At 51.9% G+C, this 17856-nt stretch overlaps 6 protein-coding genes across 6 annotated transcripts; 2 read left to right on the forward strand and 4 right to left on the reverse strand.

The window, feature by feature from the left end:
* Window positions 1-96: 96 nt before the first annotated feature.
* On the reverse strand, window positions 97-2033 carry PSV08DRAFT_201676 (cytochrome P450). Its single transcript, XM_014226086.1, has 2 exons — window positions 1209-2033; window positions 97-1151 (listed from the first exon to the last, which is right to left on the reverse strand). Exons 1-2 carry the CDS (start codon window positions 1892-1894, stop codon window positions 326-328), a joined length of 1512 nt encoding a protein of 503 aa, XP_014081561.1. The 5' UTR covers window positions 1895-2033; the 3' UTR covers window positions 97-325.
* A 771-nt stretch (window positions 2034-2804) lies between these two features.
* PSV08DRAFT_40395 (uncharacterized protein) lies at window positions 2805-6154 on the reverse strand. Its single transcript, XM_014226087.2, has one exon. The coding sequence runs from the start codon at window positions 6007-6009 to the stop codon at window positions 2878-2880; it is 3132 nt and encodes a 1043-aa protein (XP_014081562.1). The 5' UTR covers window positions 6010-6154; the 3' UTR covers window positions 2805-2877.
* Window positions 6155-7391: 1237 nt separating this feature from the next.
* On the reverse strand, window positions 7392-10370 carry PSV08DRAFT_222417 (acyl-CoA dehydrogenase NM domain-like protein; the record flags this gene model as incomplete). Its single annotated transcript, XM_066092172.1, has 8 exons — window positions 10232-10370; window positions 10119-10194; window positions 9958-10077; window positions 9625-9843; window positions 8577-8809; window positions 8490-8526; window positions 7860-8442; window positions 7392-7805 (listed from the first exon to the last, which is right to left on the reverse strand). Exons 1-8 carry the CDS (start codon window positions 10311-10313, stop codon window positions 7392-7394), a joined length of 1764 nt encoding a protein of 587 aa, XP_065949227.1. The 5' UTR covers window positions 10314-10370.
* Window positions 10371-11230: 860 nt separating this feature from the next.
* PSV08DRAFT_389751 (luciferase-like domain-containing protein) lies at window positions 11231-12702 on the forward strand (the record flags this gene model as incomplete). Its single annotated transcript, XM_014226090.1, has 4 exons — window positions 11231-11261; window positions 11318-11432; window positions 11493-11967; window positions 12055-12702. The coding sequence occupies 4 exons, from the start codon at window positions 11231-11233 to the stop codon at window positions 12700-12702; spliced, it is 1269 nt and encodes a 422-aa protein (XP_014081565.1).
* A 310-nt stretch (window positions 12703-13012) lies between these two features.
* Window positions 13013-16646, reverse strand: PSV08DRAFT_409471 (iron reductase; the record flags this gene model as incomplete). The annotated part of the gene is made up of 8 exons (XM_066093828.1): window positions 16524-16646; window positions 16315-16434; window positions 16055-16244; window positions 15366-15390; window positions 15096-15178; window positions 14772-15045; window positions 13706-14722; window positions 13013-13634 (listed from the first exon to the last, which is right to left on the reverse strand). The coding sequence occupies exons 1-8, from the start codon at window positions 16524-16526 to the stop codon at window positions 13013-13015; spliced, it is 2334 nt and encodes a 777-aa protein (XP_065949228.1). The 5' UTR covers window positions 16527-16646.
* A 149-nt stretch (window positions 16647-16795) lies between these two features.
* PSV08DRAFT_361892 (DAD family-domain-containing protein) lies at window positions 16796-17460 on the forward strand (the record flags this gene model as incomplete). The annotated part of the gene is made up of 2 exons (XM_014226093.1): window positions 16796-17153; window positions 17272-17460. The coding sequence occupies exons 1-2, from the start codon at window positions 16923-16925 to the stop codon at window positions 17458-17460; spliced, it is 420 nt and encodes a 139-aa protein (XP_014081568.1). The 5' UTR covers window positions 16796-16922.
* Between the last annotated feature and the right edge of the window lie 396 nt (window positions 17461-17856).

The raw sequence follows: 17856 nt of genomic DNA on the forward strand, positions 1-17856 counted from the left end.
TTGTTCGGGAGTATCGCGACGATGGACGCTAACATACGTGGTCCGTGCACCCACACTAGGCTGGCGCGCTTTCACTTTCCCCGACGTCACAGCTCCACCCAACACCAGTTCACGTGTTGGGATATGCTCGTATGCAAACCATTTTCACTTCAGCGCGCTCAGCTTAATCGCCAAGGCTTCTGGTGACGATTTTAGAACTAGCACTATCATGAATACTTCTTAGGCCTCATCACACCACCATGTCCGTATGGCGAAAAGCCCTGTATGAACAAATAACAAAATATCATGCCTATATTGAAACAGATCTCCTTTTCAACCCCCAAAATCACGAGAACACCCTCTTCCGCATTCCTACCTCCAACCCTAATGGCTTCCTCAAGAAGCCCTCTCTGGTCTCCATCTCCTCCTGCCTAAGCTCAAACTCATACCGCCTAAACACCGTCGCAACAATCAATGCCAGCTCCATCTCAGCCACATTCCGGCCCACACAAGCCCGTGGACCATAGCTGAATGGAATGAACGCCGCCTTTTGCTTCTCTGTGAGGCTCTCCCAGCGTTCGGGACGGAACGTGTCTGCGTCGGGCCCCCAGATCTCAGCAGAGTGGTGGATCGTATAGGCTGGAACGGAGAGAACAGTGCCTTGAGGGAAGTGGTGACCGAGAATCGTGATGCCAGGACCAGGGGGAATGACGCGTGGAAGTCCGAGGGACGAGGTGCTGTGGATGCGCATCGCCTCTTTAATCACAGCGTCCAAGTATGGAAGGTCCTTGACTTGAGCATAGGAGGGGACGGCATCTGGGTCTGGAAGCGCAGTGTCCAACTCCTTCTGTAGCTTTTTGACAACTTCAGGGTGTTTGAGGCAGTGGTAGAGGAGGGCGCACGAAGTGTTTGAAGTAGTGTCTGAGCCAGCAATTAGTTGGGTAAGGGCTTCTGCTGTAAGCTCTTCACGGCCGAGTTTGTTGCCGGTTTCGTCACGGCCCTCCATCAAGCGGGCGAGTAGGTCCACACGGTCGGATGGCTTTTCAAGACGAGCGTTGACACGAGCGATGGCGATACCAGCAAGATTCTCGATGGCCTTCATGCCTTGGCTGAAGAATGGGTCTGGGAAGTACTTTGCGTAGGGCTTGATCGCAGGGAAGATTCCGACAGTTCTACATCGTGTTAGTCCATCATTTCAGCCGGAAGTTGCAGGCAGTAATTCGACATACCCGCTGACCTCTCCCCTTCGGTTCAACACCTCGATAGCCGGTGCATATGTAATTTTTCCATCCTTGGCGACCTCAGCCTCATCTCTTCCCTTCTTCAGCATGCCAAAAGGCTCCCCAAAAGCCAAGTCACCGATGACATCAAAGGCGAGGTAGTTGAACCAGTGCAGCGCATCCATGTTATACCATCCTCCGTTGTTCTTGGCACCATCAGCTCGGCGGTCCCACTGGTTTTGCAATTCTTGCAAGTTGTGGTGGATGTACTGTTCGAACTGCAGCACACTTTTGGCAGAAAAGGTGTGGGCGACCGTCTTCCTCTTCCTGGTGTGCTCGGCACGATCCCGAGTGTTGAACAGGCCTCTCCGAATGGATACGAAAGCGTCATAGTACTCGCTCTTCAAGAAGCCGTTGCCATGGCCGTAGACTTGGGTAATGGCGTCTGCATCAGCAATGCTGACATGGTGAGGCTGAATACGGACAAGCTTTCCAAGCTTTTTGTGTGCTTCGTGAACGGCAAGGAAGCGCTTCCCGCGGCGGCACTGGTAAAGCAACCAGAGATTGGTCCAAGCGGCTGGGAATGGCGCCGGTATGTCGCGGATCTGCCAGTTACGAAGATATGGGAGAAGATAGAAGAGAACCGGCAGAAGAAGGATGGTATAAGGTGTCAGGAGAAGTGATGTAAGAAACATTGTTGCCAACGAGAGCGAGGATTTGCAGGCAGTGTGAGGTCAAGGGACAGCCGTCTGCCAGTCGTTTATAGCACTGAGCTTGGGTGTCTTCACGCGTAGGGCAGTGTTGTGCAAACAAAGGAATCCCACTGCTCTCCTTGCTTGTTTCTGGACGTAGACCAGGCCATCCTTATACTTTCCTGCCCGTGCCTCTCCATGGGCGTAATCTCCATGTCAAGCAGGCTTACGGCGCTCCACCGTTAACAAAGTTCCGATATCGACACGCGACGGGTAAACGTCAGACCTCAAATCAGCGGCAATACTCCTGTAAACTTTTGTCGGCAGCCAATCACACGGCTTCAGTATCCTCTTTACATAGCCGTGTCGTGGCTCCGAACGACCTGTCAATCCGGCTGCAAGACCCCGCCTTGCACTAGTGCGCCGAGTATTCCCCGCGTTTCTGTCCTCTTCATCGGGAGACGTTGCCAACGGCCAGCCAGCAGCCGATCGCACGTGCTGCTGGCCGAGAAATATGCGCAGTGAGACCCACAGGGTGAACGCACTGTGTGAAAGCATTTGGGAATGACGTGCAGCCTGCTGTGGCACAAGACTACCGACCTCTCCGCCGCATGTATGAGTTGTGCGACCCCAGAATCGGCCATATTGCGGAAATCGAGCCGTGCGTGTGCCGAAACGAAGCGTAGTATGTAAAATCGGCGCATGCAAAGTCAGCTCAGCAGCGTCATCAAGTGGGCTGACCAGGTGCAACGTTTCGAATAGGGTATTAAGTACATTAAAGAAACCAAGACTATCTAGATGTGTGAAAACGTCTTCCAACTACAAAAGTTACTCGAGTTAGTCAGACAGGTATTACTAGGCCTACCCGTGCTACTAACAGCAAAACGCCTAGTGGTATCATGCCTGTCAATCATCCATCCATCCATCCATCCATCCATGCCCCTCTTTACTATAACCCGTGTGTATTCTCCAACAGAATGTATACTTTAGTTATTCTCTTCGTCATCCGAGAAAAAGTTCAGGATGGCCTTGACCGCCATAGGGCCCAGCCCATGAGGCGGATAGCAGATATAACTCGGGTCGTCCGTCGCGCCCAGCTTCTCGCGAAATTCAGTCTTGTTGGTGAGCTTGAGCTCAGTTGCAATCGCGTGGTATGCACGACTGAGGACCTTGACACGTGTGCCCTTGACATTGTGTCCAGGACTGAACTTGGAGCTGGCACCACCGCCAAAGGTGACGCTTGTAGCGCCGCTTGCTGCGACCTGCTTGAGAGCATGTGTGACGACCTGCTCAATGGAGCCACTGGGTGCGCCGGGGAAGTCTAGCGAATACTTGACTTGCCAACCGTGGTCCGGCGACAACTGGGCCATGGTGACAAAAGCAACAATGGTACCATCCGGTGCAGTTGCAACGTGATACTGGCGATGCTCCTCGTCTTGCCATGGGTGAATGTTGGTCAAATGAACCTGCTTGCCCTTGCGGTTCTTCAGCCAATCTTCCACACGAGCATCCACCCTTTGCTTGACATCTGGTGGTGGCGGCGAGCCGAGAGCATAGTCGGTAATCTTAACACCCTCTTTCTCAGCATGGCGAATCTTGCGCTGCACATCCGAGTCCTTGTCAGCAGGGTTGTGCGCAGGGTCAACACGCTGCTCTCCAGTGACGGAGAATGTGCGCCAGTTGAACTTTGTTGCCAGGACTTCCTCGGCTGCCGATCCTACAAGCAGCCAGATCGGCTTAAGGTTGCGCTCCTTCTTGATATATCGGAGATAGCCAGACATAGTCTTGAGGTACTGAGACTCGTGGCATAGAGGGTCGCCAACAGTGATAGCGAAGCCATCCTGAGGCACAAAACCAACAGCAGCACCGGTATTTTCGTCTCGCCAAATCTCAGTACGGGGCTCCAACCATGATGTATTTGTGGCATCTCCGTAGTTGGCAATGAGCTTCTCAATGGGCTGAAAGTCTATCTTTGCAACAGCGCGGTCTTGTCCCTCCCACGGAGGGTGCATCGTGCTCGCCTCTGGGTGACGTAGTTGTTTGACGACTGGCTTCTCTGGCAAACTCTTTGGATCGCGAGGGAACATGGAAGCATGCCGAATATTTCCGAGGCCCATCATCAACATGAGGATACGCTCGAGACCAATACCACCACCGCCGTGTGGCGGTGCACCCCATTGGAAGGCCTGGATATACTCTTCCATGGAACTGGGGTCAATCTTGAGCTTGCGCATCTTATCCAGCAGCATATCAGCGTCATGGATACGCTGGCCACCGCTGAGAATTTCTTGGCCTCGACAGAAGATGTCGAATGAATTCGTGAGTTTGGGGTTATTTGGATCGTTCATGGCATAAAAGGGTCGAGCGTTTGCTGGGAACTTGTCCAAGACGTAGTAGTCGGTGCCTAGCTTCTGCTTGATAACACGGCCAAGCTGGACCTCGTCCCTGGTTCCCAAGTCTTCGTTCTCGTCAAGCTCGTTTCCATCGTCGTCCCTCCACCCAGACTCATTGAGCATACGAACACCTTCAGCGAATGGGATGATGGGAGTTTCATCAAGCCAGACCAAGTCCTCGTGTGGGAAGTGCCTTTTGATGACCTCAATCTCAGGGCGATACTGCTCATATATACCCTTGAAGATGGCCTTGAACGTGCGATCCAGCACACGCAAGACTTCGTGGTAGTGTTCGTCAATCTGCATCTCGAGATCGAGACCGGTGTACTCAGTCAAGTGTCGGTAGGTGTTACTGTTCTCAGCACGGAACACGGCGCCAATCTCGTACACCCTGCCGAAATCCGCAGAGATGGCCATTTGCTTGGCCAATTGAGGGCTCTGGGCCAGGAAGGCGCCACGGCCGAAATAGTCAATCTTGAAGACACTGGCGCCAGACTCTGTTGCACCACCTTGCAGCTTGGGGGTGTGAATTTCGATGAAGCCCTCCGAGTCCAAATGCTCACGGAACAGCCTGCAAATTCCAGACTGAATGCGGAAGATGCCCTGCGATGCAGTTGTCCTTAGGTCGATTACGCGGTTGTTGAGACGAGTGCGGTCTGCAATCTTGACTCGGGTATGTCCCTCCTTGCGTTCCTCGCCAGCCAGCTTGGCGGCTTCAGCGTCAACCTCAGCCTGGGATACTTCGGCTTCATTGACATTGAAGGGAAGGTGGTCTGTAACTGAGGCTTCAACATGCAAATCGTGGACCGAAACCTCGACGTCGTGGATGGTGGCACCAAGGACCTCGCCCTGCTTGGCCTTGGGCTCTTGAAGAATGCCCTTGACAATGACGACCGTCTCCGCGTCGAGATGCTCTGCCCAGTACAGCATGTATTTGGAAATGTCGGCGTGCTCCATAAGAACGCCCTGGATGGTAGCGAGCTGCTGGCGAAACATAAGGAAGACAAACTTGGAGCTCATCTTCCTTAGGTGGTGAATACGGGCCCGGAAGACGACTTCCTTGCCAACATCCTTTGCGGAGAATTCCTGAATCTTGTGGCGAGGCTCGTGTTTCCATTCGCCGGCGTAGCTGTTGGGAGGGATGACACCATACTTGGCCCTCTGCTCGGGCGTGAGCTCAGCAAGAGCCTGTTGCTCCATCTCCTTCCTACGGCGCTCGAGCTCCATCTCCTTTTCGCGGTTCTGCTTGTTGCGCTCTTCTTGCTGGGCCTGTTTCTCATGCTTGCGCAGCTGTCCGCGGGACATGGGCTCGCCATCGCGGTTGAGGGGCGTGTCGTCGTCACTGGAGTCGTTTCCAAGGTGGAGCTTCTCCTTGACGGCGCGCATGGGGCTGCTGGCGGAGAGGGAGCTTGAGCGCTGGTGGGAGCTTGCCTTTGCGGACGAGCGGTTGGGGCTATCTGTGCGGCGGTGGAGGATGCCGCTCAGGGAGCCACGGTGCTGGCCATCGAGGCTGCTCCTGCTCTCGGTGGGCGAGGAAGGGTCGTTGCGCTTCAGGTCGGCACTGGCCCGGCCAGTGGGCAGAGTGACGGATGAGCGCGGAGTGCTGGCGGGCGAGCGTGCCCTACCATTGGTGGTGGGCGACTTGACGCCGCTCTTGTCGTCGTCAGAGGCAGAACCGCTATGGCCCGGCTTGAGCTTGTCTAGCGCTTTCTTGAGAGAGCCCATTGTTGCAATGGTGCGAGAGCTGTGCCCGTTGTTGCGTGGTTAGACTACCTAGGCGCAGAGTGGGGCAAGCCAACGCGGGGGAATTGCTTGGAGAGCAGAGAGAGGGCGGGAGGGGCAACCTTGGGCGTTGATGGAGAAAAAAAGAATAACTGAAGTCGAAGAACCACCAGCAGGCGGCAGAGCAGATGCGACGTTCAAGTATAGCAGCTAGCCAGGCCACGGCGTGACGGGCACGGAGGGCGGAGGGTGAATCGGCGTGCGGCTATGACGTGAGAGCGTACGGGCAACAGACTAGGTTCGTCCGGCCCTAGTGCGGCAGAGGCTTAGCAGCGATCCGAGGGAAGGCGCAACCCTTGCGCAAGCGTGACGTAGCCGGCACGCTTCTAGACGGCCAGACCGCACCTCTTGTCTGGCGAGAGTAAGAGTGTCGAGTATCCAGACTTGCACCCACGAGCCCGCGGACTCGAATGGCAGCGACGGCGATGGGCAATGGCAGCAGGAGCACGGAATGGAGAGCTGCTGGCAACAAGACGGGCGACACGGTCGAGTAATAACGCCCGCACGAAAGTCCCAGGCCACCAGTGTCTTCCGCGACTGTCCGCTGCCACTGCTGCCACTGCTGACACATGTTCCCCATGCGTTGATTATGCTTCTCCTTGTGGCCAGGCGTGTGCTGACAAGCATTGCTTCATTGCTTGGAAAACTCTTCGGTCGGGCCTCGACACTCCACTCCAGCCACGCCCCTACGCCGGCGCCAGTCGGATGGGCTGGTTGTATGCATCTGGACCGAAGTAGATATCGTCCAGCAACGCCGTACAGGATGACGAGCGTCAATGTCTGGCTGCACCTTCCGCCGGGTGAAACCGGCCCTAGTGGCCGTGGTTGGTCGCTTCCTCACGCCTCCCTGCTGATGCACTTTGTCGCCCGCCCCATGGCATTCTCTCCCAAGTCCATCCTCCTCACCCAAACACCCGCCAACTTTCAGCCTTCATCTATCCCCTATCATGCACATGGCACAGAAAACCGGTTCCCTGGCCCCGCTGCATCACATGGCAATCGCCAGCGCATACGAGAATCCCGATCAGCCACAGGCTAGCCTACATCGACGATCGTCCTGCTGGAGAACAGGTTCTGCCAGGCACACTGCGTCCCTGGGCATCGCCCTACAACCATGCAATCACCCACAGCTCTGCCGGTACCCGCTCGTCTTCCCCCACCACTACTCTACTCGGCACACGGCTTTGTCGGTAACACGGGCTGCTGCACGCCATGTCGAGCATCAATCATCAATTGCATCTTAGTTGCGAGCCGCTACGATGCATCCGCTAACCCTATAAAAGACAGCCTCCGTACATGTGCCTGCATTCACAGAGCGTATCAATCTAAGTATACCAAGTAGGCTCCGGAATCTCGTCCAACAGTGCAAACCGACCCAACTCCCGATTCTTATATGCGACAGGATCGTGCAGCGTGTGCGTCCTGATATCTCGCCAGAATCGATCCAAGCCCACCTTTTGGCTCGTCGCCTTTGCACCAGTGACCTCAAACACTCCTGAAGTAACGCGGAGGCCAGTGTCGGTTGCGACAACTTTGATGCTTGCCACCCATTCTGCCAGCTCGCCTCGCTCGCGTGTCGTCAGCTTTCCACGTCTGTCCAAATCACCTCCGTAGTTCTGGTAGATGGCATCGACCTCTTGGCCTGCGCGGTCTGCAAGGGTAGAGGCGGCACGGAGATGAGCATGGAAATTGCCATAGCGCTCGAGAATGTAGAATTCATCCGTCGCCTTTTCCTTGTTCTACTCGCGGCATTAGCAACATACATCAGAGTTTGTAGGTACTGGTGTGCTTACGTCGCCACCAAAAGGCCATGCCCGAGTTCCCTTCAAAGTGTACTTAGCAGCGTATTGCTGTGCACCAAGAGCAATGCCAAGATAGAAGTTACTAAAGACAAGCTGGATGGTCGGGAGAAGCAGCGTTGCAAACGGTATCTGCAGCGCGCGTGGGTCGGGTTCCTTCCTCTCAATGTTCCAGCCCAGCGCATCCGCCCACGGCACACGCACGTCAGAGATTTTGATACTGCCAGATTCCGTCAAACGGAGGCCAATATTGTTCCAGTCATGTCCAAATTGGATGCCAGGTTGGTTTGTCTTTGCAAAGGCGAAGATGTGGTTCCCAGTGTTTTCGTAGACACCCTCAAGAACAGTGAGATCAGAAACAACACCACCCGTGTTGAACAACTTGAACCCATTGAAGACAATGTTGTCGCCATCAGATTTAATGGACAAATCACTGTCTCTAGGATTGACGGCGCCGCCAATGAAATAGTTATTCTCGATGATGAGCTTCTGAATGCGATCGGCCTGTTCCGCTGAGCCGACAACGTTTGCTGTGGTCGACCAGAGAAGGTGGTAGCCAAGCAGCATGCCAATTGAGCTACGACAGTTAGTACACATATTCAGACGGATCAAGTCAAACCATACCCATCTGCCTCAGCTACCTTCCGAATCGCTTTGTAACCTTATTCCAAGTCAGTGTCGGTTGCCTGTATCTTAGATACATGAACTTACCAACACTCCAAGGTTGGCCACCACCACCGTACTGCTTTGGGCCAAGAACTTTAAGAAGTCCAGAGTGCTTGAGCAGAGCCACTTCGGCTCGAGGAGACTTGTTTTCTTGGTCTCGCACGACAGCATCAGCAGCAAGAACGTCGGCGACTGCTTGGGCACGTTCAAGCCAGCCCGCTTCATCTTGCGGAATCGACGACCATGTCTTCTCGTACTCGGCATAGACAGTCGGGTCTCTAAAGTTGACGTGTTGCGCGTTACTGGCCTGGCCGTTAGTTCCGTTAGTGGCAACCATTGTTTGCGTCTGAGGTGTCGATACTATCTTCTAGCTACGTGGTATACAATCTCTACATTACTGTACATATCTTTATATGCACATTCTTGCTGACCCGATTTTGGGATCATACCATATCCCAAGTGTATTGCGTGCTACCCTTTCATTTTTTTTCCAGACATATGCGGGGGTATGGTTTGCTCAATGAGCGGGGCATGGTGGTTATCAGAATGGAGGGGTGTAGACAAGGATATCCCACCGAGCCTGTACATGCATCCGGATCAGGGTCGAATTGTCTGCCAGTACACAAATGGAGCTAGCGTGGCTTTGATCCCACCAGGTAGATCGCCAATGCAGTAGCGTTCTAACACTCCAACATGTGGGCGTGGCATTCAGACGCCGATCTTTGCAGCGATGGACACCTGCATTCTTGTATTTGTGCTAACCTAAATGTAGACTGTAACCCCAATAACCAAACTCACCGCCGACTCCGAACCGCGTTCGCCATCTAACCCCTCAATCGCATCATCCTCAATCCGGCTTTCCCACAGGCCAGAAGTCTCCGAAAACGCTGCACGTCTCCAACATGCCCTCATGTTACCCCAATGTGGGGGTCAGTGCCTGCATTGTCGCCTACTCTGTCTTCCTACTCTTCGCGAAGAACCTTGAAGTGTCTCCAAGTGGTAGCTCAACAATTGAGTCCTTTAACAACAAGGCAAACTCCAGGTACCATCCTATGAAACGGTTGTACCAAAGTCAGTGCAACGCCTCATATACGATTTTACAAACAGTAGATGCTTACCGGTCAATCCGGATAAAAAGCAGAAAGCCCCACCGCCCTTCTTGAGAGCACTTGAGGCACGGGCATGTCCATCTGCTATAGCGAAATAGGATGCAGCGACTAATAGGAACCCTAGCTCCACAGTAAAGAAGATTATGATATATACCAAGTTTGTTGGCAATGATGCTACCAGGAATGCCAAGGTGAAAACCGTCCTATCGAGACAGGTACAAAGTTAGTGTATGTCTGACATACATCTCGTACATGCATCTCTTACCACACTACACTCTTGTTAGTGGCATTGTCACCTCTTGGCTGTCTTGAGTAACTGACTGATCATGAAGAACCCGAGAGCATTGTTGAGCTCTTTTACATTATCTCCGTATGCCGCCACAATTCCAAAGGATGGAGTCAGGATCGCTCCATAACCGGCGTAGAACAGACCTTGTCTCGAGTCAGCCAACATTCTCTAACGGTCGGGTGATCCAACATGCCAAAAGCACTAAATACTGTATATGCGAAGCCATTTCCCACGGAAAGCTCCCACTGTGCAGTAACCACCAGGCCTGTCTTGGTGTTAGCTACGTCTTACAAACGCAATACACATCAGCAACTTGCCAAAGGCCGCCGCGAAGAAGAAATTGGCTACGAAGACATTGTTTGTGGTAACTCCTCGCCATTCCATTAAACTAAATGATAGTGCCGTCAGAGTCGTCGCAAACACCCCGATTGGAAGTGCTGTCTTCACATCTTAGCAAAATCGTGTGTCTTATGGTTAACATCACTTACTCCAGAACCCAACGTCTTCCGGGCAGGAGCTAGCACGACAGGAGCCTCGTAGGTGACCTGTCTTTCGATATCAGTGTTTCCAGAGCTCTTCAGGTCGGTTGCCGAAGAGTGAGCCATGATTGTCTTTGCGCATGAAAGAATTCATCTAATCGCCTGGACCCAATCGATCGCCTTTTGTACCAAACCTAGTCGAGCATCAATTGATGCGGCAATAGTCTCGGCGTGCTGAACACTTGCTACTAGTGTAAATTCATCGCGATTGTTGGAGAATGAATGACGTGATTCGGCCTTACTTGTAACGCTGGGTAAGGGGATGCATCACATTCGACTTTTCATAATCCCACGTTCTGTCAAAATACACTATATCATCCAACCCATTACATTATAGCATGGCGTGTACCTTGCTCGGCACTACAATCTAAGACAATCACGTCTTCGGCTTTCCAGATTGCCTCATTCGTTTTAGATTTCAGGCCGTTCATCTCCATCCGAAGAAGCCGTGGCCGTAGAACAAGCTATCAGAGGAAATGCTAGTATCTTAGAGTCAAGACGGACTATGTTGAGACAAGATCATCGGTGGGGAGACGGCTATCTATAGACCTGGATTATAGTTCACCTACCTGGTCTGATCCCCCGTCGACCCCGCAGACTTCACGTATGCTTGCATATCACGCAATCTACGCTTATAATACGCAAATTTGGTCCACAATGTTTTATTCGGATTCAAGACAGTAAGGCATCTCGGTATAAGACCTTTCAAAATACGATTCGATTATCCAATCCATTTTTGATAACCATTTGCACAAAACAAACATGTCGCCGTCACGCAAAAGGCAACGGACAGGTAACATGGACGAGATGCAATCATCAAAAAACAAACCACTGACCGTTTGTTTGCAGAAGTAGAAAGTAGCAGTACAAATGGCACCAATGGACATGCCAATGGAACAGGAGACAGTTTCACGCCCATAAAACAATTGGACATCAATCAGGATCCAGATCGTGTGTTATTCGCGTGAGCAGCCTCCCGCCGAAATTAAAAACAATTGCGGACCCTAATCTCGGTAAAATACAGATACTGGGTTCCCAATGTCTCTGGTGGTCTTGTAGTTTCCAAAATAGCCCAAAAAACGAGTTGGGACCTCGCGTCAAACGTGCGGTACGCCAGGACAGCTGAGGAAAATGGATTTGAGTATGCGCTCACTCAAGTCCGCTTCACGGCATCATACGGAGCCGACAATCAACACGAGAGTGTTTCCTTTTCCCAGGCCCTATTGCACAGTACCGAACGTCTCAAACTGATTGCTGCTATACTCCCCGGCATATGGAATCCCACTGTTGCAGCAAAGCAGCTCGCGAGTATCGATAACTACAGCAACGGCCGCATTGCTGTAAACATGGTTTCAGGCTGGAACAAGAGCGAATTTGCTGCCGTCGGACAGTGGTGGCTCGAACACGCTGAGCGCTACAGACGCACCAACGAGTTCATCCGCGCCTTGAAAGGCATCTGGACCGCCGACGACAATGGCTTTTCATTTGCCGGTGACTTTGTATGTTCTCCATGGCCTTCAAGCCTCAAACCCCCACCTCAAAATGCTATACTTCTTCTTTTTCGTATACTAATCTCACACACGCAGTACCAATTCCACGACTACAAACTCGCGCCCAAACCGCTGCAAAAGCCGCACCCGGAAATCTTCCAAGGCGGCAACAGCGACGACGCGCGCCACAACGGCGCAGAGGTAAGCGACTGGTACTTCATGAACGGCAACGATCTCGACGGCTTCCGCGAGCAAATCGCCGACGTCAAGGCTCGGGCCAGAAAGTTCGGCCGCGAAGACAAAGTCCGCTTCGGCGTCAACGGCTTCGTCATCATCCGCGACACCGAAGAGGAAGCTATCCGCGTCCTGAAAGAAATCCAGGGCAAGGCCGACGTCGAGGCTGTAGAAGCCTTTCGCGGCGCCGTCCAACAGGCTGGTGCGAGCACGGCGAATAAGAAGGGTATGTGGGCGAATAGCACGCTCGAGGATCTGGTACAGTATAATGATGGGTTCAAGACGAAGCTTATTGGCACAAAGGAGCAGATTGCAGACCGCATTTTGCTGCTTAAGAGTCTGGGTGTGAATCTAGTGCTCACGGCGCATTTGCATTATGAAGAGGATATCGAGAGGTTTGGCAAGGAAGTGCTGCCGCTGGTGAGGAAGCTGGAGGCGGAGGGTAGGGGCAAGGATGTTGAAGACGAGATTCAAAGGACGGGACATGTATACCAGAAGGCGGTGTCGTAGGAATTGTTGTTCGTTTATATGATTTGTGTGTTTGATCTTGTTGGGTACCAAAGGTCAAAGCAAGTTTTGCTTGTGGTGGTACGAACGTTTTTTCCAGTTTCCAAAATTGGCAAAAAATAATGATGACAGAAGAGAAAGAGAGAGAAAGATGAATGGACATGAAGTAAACCCCCCAACCCCAACCCCCTTTGCCTTGCGAAGGCAGCAAACCTTATTCTTACGACTGAAAGACAATTGCGAACAACCACTACTACCTGCATACTCCATCCCTATTCTCCCAAAAAGCGCGTTAACATTTCTGACCACCACCCTAAGACTGCCCCAAGATCCATATCTCCCCATTACTCGACGTATCAGACGTCATATACAACCTCCGCACGGCATCCCACGCCAGCCCCGCCGGCCGAAAGCAGCCCGAGCTATACCCCGGCCCATTCCCCTGACATGTCTCAACCGCCGGATTGAAAAATACGTCCTGCGCCGCCGTGGTGCTCGTCAGCGGCTCCACAGGCGTATAATTCCCATCAGCACCACGCTTAAACTTGACAGCCACAAGCTTGAATCCCGTGACGGGCTGGCGGTTCCAGCTACCATGGTAGGTAACATACATGGTCGTGCTATTAGCATCGAACTTGCAGTCGATGGGGGCGGAGTGGGGCTGTAGTGTTAGTTTTGGGGCGGTGGCGTTTTGCACGCATGTGTCGTCGTTGAGGCTGCTCGAGGGGTTCTGGGTGAACCAGTCGCCGACTTTGAAGGCTTTGTCGGTGAAGTCGCTGGGTTTCCAGACGGTGAAGCAGGATGGGTAGCCGTACCAGGCGTTGTTGGGTACGGAGACGTCGCCCATGTAGTGGATTTTTTCGCCGGGGTTGTCGTTGTGGATGTCTTTACCGTTGCGTTTGAAGTCGTCGCCGCTGTTTTCTACGCCCCAGAGCCTTTTTGTGGGTGTGAGTTTGAGGCTCACCATGCTGTATTGTTGTTGTTTTTTGAAATGAGATGGACTTACATGTTGTTGCTGTCGAAGCAGATGCCGACTTCGTTGCGCTGCCCATAGCCGGCATTGTAACCACCACTCACATAATTGTATCCTCCACTAGGGACACTTGCCAGATTGAAGACCTTGATTATGGCACGTCCTGTCTTTGGGTCTGATGTAGGTTGATCAATATTAGAATTGGAGCCATGAGATACAACCAATAGGTTCGAATTCTGGGGTGCAATGGCAAGAGTGCGTGTAAGATGCGAGCCGCCATTGTACATGCCTGTGATGACAGTGGTTCGGGTCCCGAGGGTACCGGCTGCGGCATCGTATGGCCAAGCATAGACCTGGGTCATGGAGCTTGCATACAGGGTCTTGCCATCGTGGCTCAAGGCTATACCGTGGTTGAGGTTGTTCTGGGATATCAGCATCTTTGTCGAAGTGACACAGCCATCGGCTCCCATTTTGTGGTATGATATGCCCTTGCCAGACTGCACAACGAGCATGTTACCCGCATTGTCAAACTGAATGCTTCGAGGGCTAGTCATCCCCCCAGCAATCTTTGTAGCCTTCCATCCTGCTGCCAAGTTGCCTTGGAATGCAGGATTACCTGCACCAGAGCAGAAAGCAGGAATGGCTGCAGTTGCTACTGGCTTTGCAGTTGCAGATGGCACAATGCTTGTCACAACTGTCGTCAAGTCAGCGGAAGGACTAGCTATGGGCCCCGTCAACAAATTAGCCCGAACTAGAGAATCGAAATTATTGACCCGCGCAGCATCGAGATTGTGGATCCATTTGCCCCAGGCTTGATGGACGTTAAAGGCCGAATTGTTCCGAGCTGCATCTTCGACCGCAGAAGTACCGTACGCCCAAGCGAACTCCGTTGTGCCGGTACCATTCAAAGAATAGCGAGCATCTTCGCTGTTTTGCCACCCAGCGCACCCCTTGCAGAGAGCATTGACAGTCCAGTGGGTAGAATTTGTTCTGGTCCCTTTGAGGTACGTGTGTTCGGCTCCTTCGTACCCAAGGGGTAGACCGATACCACTATACTGTATTAGAGAGTCCCTCTTACAACTTGTAGATTGAGACTCACAAGGCGAAACGAGCTGATACCACTCCGGACTGGCCGTTTGGCCAAGCAACGCTCAGCGGGTTCCAGACCATGTTTCCTCCCCATGAGAAGCCCACCCACTGATTGGCAACTGGGGCAGTAATCCTGATGATGGCATCGTATGGATCCGTCACGTTCTTGGGTAGCGCCACGCCAAAGGTCATTCCTGTCGCCGGCTCCGTGTATGAAGAGTAGCTAATCTCCGTTTCTGCATCATAGACAATAGTAGATTGTGCTTCACCTTCTTGAGCAAGGGCTTTTCAGTGTTAGAAAATTCCAGTTTCTTGAGCTTGCGATACTACTCACTGTACCCAAGAACCACAGCAACACCTCCAATAATCCGGGTATAGCGCATATTGAGTGGAATTTTGTAGATAGACAGTTGTTTGCTAAGCGGCAACAATCACTGTTAACAGGATGTTTTCCAGCTCTTTATGTGATCGATAGTAATGATGGTGGCAATAATGGAGAGCCACATGATACCACGCTTCCTCATCCGTCCACAATCTGCCATCCTTCTTTTTGTATATCATAAATGAAAATGTTGAAGACGTCTGCAGTGGGCCTTCGACTGACCAATCTACAGCCTCAGATTCATGGTCTATTGCAAGCTAGTCTCACCAGACTGGTTGATCTGAGGCGTTTGGGCATGCTCGACAGGTTTCAGCCTGAGTATTGTGACAGAATACATCGATTTGTTAGCAGCGATTGGTATTTGATAGTATAAAGCTGCATGAAGCAAGCTGGAAGCTATCAATTTTGATGAGTTCAAACCTCAGCTTGAACCGGAATCATATTCGCGATACTCGGTATTCGTCCATGTGGTGTTAATGAGCTGCGCTAAGCTTTCCAAGGTCATAAAAGAGACACGGCAGTTGACACGCGAGGCGGGGCTGTGATAGCCAGTAAGTGGGGAGTTTCCACAACAATAGTGGCTGAACATTGGTGTGGTGGATCTCGCATTCATCCATATAACCCGAACCCCCTGGCTTGCATCGATTGTGGGGAGCCTATCAGAGTGTCAACAACTCTGTAGCACCTTCACGAGATTGAGAGAACTAAATCAAATCCGAAATCTGAAACTTGAGCATAAGTAGACTGTACCAGTGCAGCATAACCATACTAAGGAAAACACATTACTGAAGGAGTACATTTGCGATTCTATTTACTGTTGCGGCCTGTGGAATTTGTATATAGAACAAGAAATCCCATCGAAAATCCCGAGATTCATCAAACTTCCAGACTGACTTTCCCAGATCAAGCACGCTTGCTCATAAAAGCATTTCCAAAAGTCCAGAGGCCAAAAGTCGCCAGAATACTCAATCCAATGGGGAGCGGCTTTCCAGACCTGATTGCGCGCGGGATAGAGCTACCAGCCAAGATGATGGAGGCGAGAAGAGCGAGCTCAACGCCGTAGGCAGCACGGCTGTTGACACGAAGACCACCGAGGATGTACTATCATGAATATTTAGATGCTTGGTTCAAAAGAAGAGGTAATGTGATTAGCAAGGGCAAGAGGGCGTACCAGTAAGCCGACGGTGCAACCAGCTGCGATTGAAGGTACAGATCCAGTCCTCACATATCCGGTAATACCACCTCCAGCGGTGAGGGCACCGAGGACCAGAGCAATGTTTCCGAGAGAGCTCTGCATCTTCCCATCAGCATTTGTTCTTCTCTCAAAGGACCTGACTCGTGCATGACGAAGCCAGAGGAATCGCCAGAACATCTGCTTACCATGATTGCTTTATATGAACAAGAACCGGTACGGGTATTCTAACGAGACGAAATTGGGATGACGCAATCAGTGAATTTTGCGATGAAATCTTCAAGGAACGCAGCGACGCTTAAGTATAAGTACAATGGGTGTTTTTGCGGGGAAAAGCGGATATCCGAGCACACCGAAGCCCGGCGCGAATGGAACAAGGCCATTTGCCCTCGTCGTAATCCCGCCCTCAGCTCGGGCCAACCACGAACATCTGGCCTCAAGCTTGTGTACTACCAACCACGACCTCCATCACCGCAACCCATTACACGCCCAATTGCACGCAACGGGACCGCTCGTCTTTCCACCCGACCTTCCCTTTGCCTCTCGTTTAAAAACAACAACAACAACAACAACGTAGAACATAAACCATGCCCCCAAAGCAACGCACACCCGGCACCGCAGACACGCCCTCCGCACCCTCATCCTCGCGCAAGCCAAGCACGACAAACAACACGAGCGCCGCGGCAATCACACAAGGAATATGGGATAAATACGTAACCAAGACACCGCAGCGAACAAAGCTCCTCGACATCTTCCTCGCCTTCCTCGTCGTCGTCGGCGCCCTGCAATTCGCATACGTAGTCGTTGTTGGAAACTTCGTACGTATAACCCCTTCCCCTTCCCACTCTCCCTACCAAAAACACTGCACGTAGAAAGTGGGAGAGTGGAGGGCAAAGAAAATTAGAAACTAGAGTTGACGAGACATGCAAAATTTAGCCTTTCAACGCCTTTCTATCCGGCTTCAGCGCTACTGTCGGCCAATTCGTGCTCACGGCCTCGCTGCGCATCCAGACAAACGAGGAGAACAAGGTCCATTTTGCAAACATCTCGCATGAGCGTGCGTTTGCGGATTTCGTGCTGGGGAGCCTGTTGTTGCACTTTTTCTGTGTCAACTTTATTAACTAAAGGGGGGAATGATGGAGGGGGGGAGGGGCGACTTGTGGGCGAAAGGGAAAGCGAATACACACACACACACACACACACACACACACACACACACACACACACACACACACACACACACGATTGCACGGGAGTGGGTTGGTGAAAGGGATGGGCTGCTTCTTCTTCTACTTTTTTTTTGAATGGGAAATGAATGGAGCTAGAACAAGGCGTTATGAATACGTGGATAAGGTTGTCTTATTCGCATGTAAAAGAAAAGAAAAGAAGAAAAAGCTCCGTGTATCGAGTATATTTGTAAGAGTACCACCAAAAAAAACTCTCTGGGATTTCCGGTTTGACACATTTCGTAGACTGGGTCCAAGTCGAACAGTCCTATCAAATGGCGAAGAAACTCTTTCA

Source organism: Bipolaris maydis, assembly GCF_028858645.1.
Source record: "Bipolaris maydis strain C4 unplaced genomic scaffold PSV08scaffold_6, whole genome shotgun sequence".
Taxonomy (NCBI): Eukaryota; Fungi; Ascomycota; class Dothideomycetes; order Pleosporales; family Pleosporaceae; genus Bipolaris; species Bipolaris maydis.

Excerpts from the sequence above, each read along its gene's own strand:
- PSV08DRAFT_40395 (XM_014226087.2), bottom strand. The coding sequence starts at position 6,009 with ATGGGCTCTCTCAAGAAAGCGCTAGACAAGCTCAAGCCGGGCCATAGC.
- PSV08DRAFT_201676 (XM_014226086.1), bottom strand. The coding sequence starts at position 1,894 with ATGTTTCTTACATCACTTCTCCTGACACCTTATACCATCCTTCTTCTG. Across the intron at positions 1,152-1,208 it reads CGAAGGGGAGAGGTCAGCGG|AACTGTCGGAATCTTCCCTG; the intron begins GTATGTCGAATT and ends AACACGATGTAG.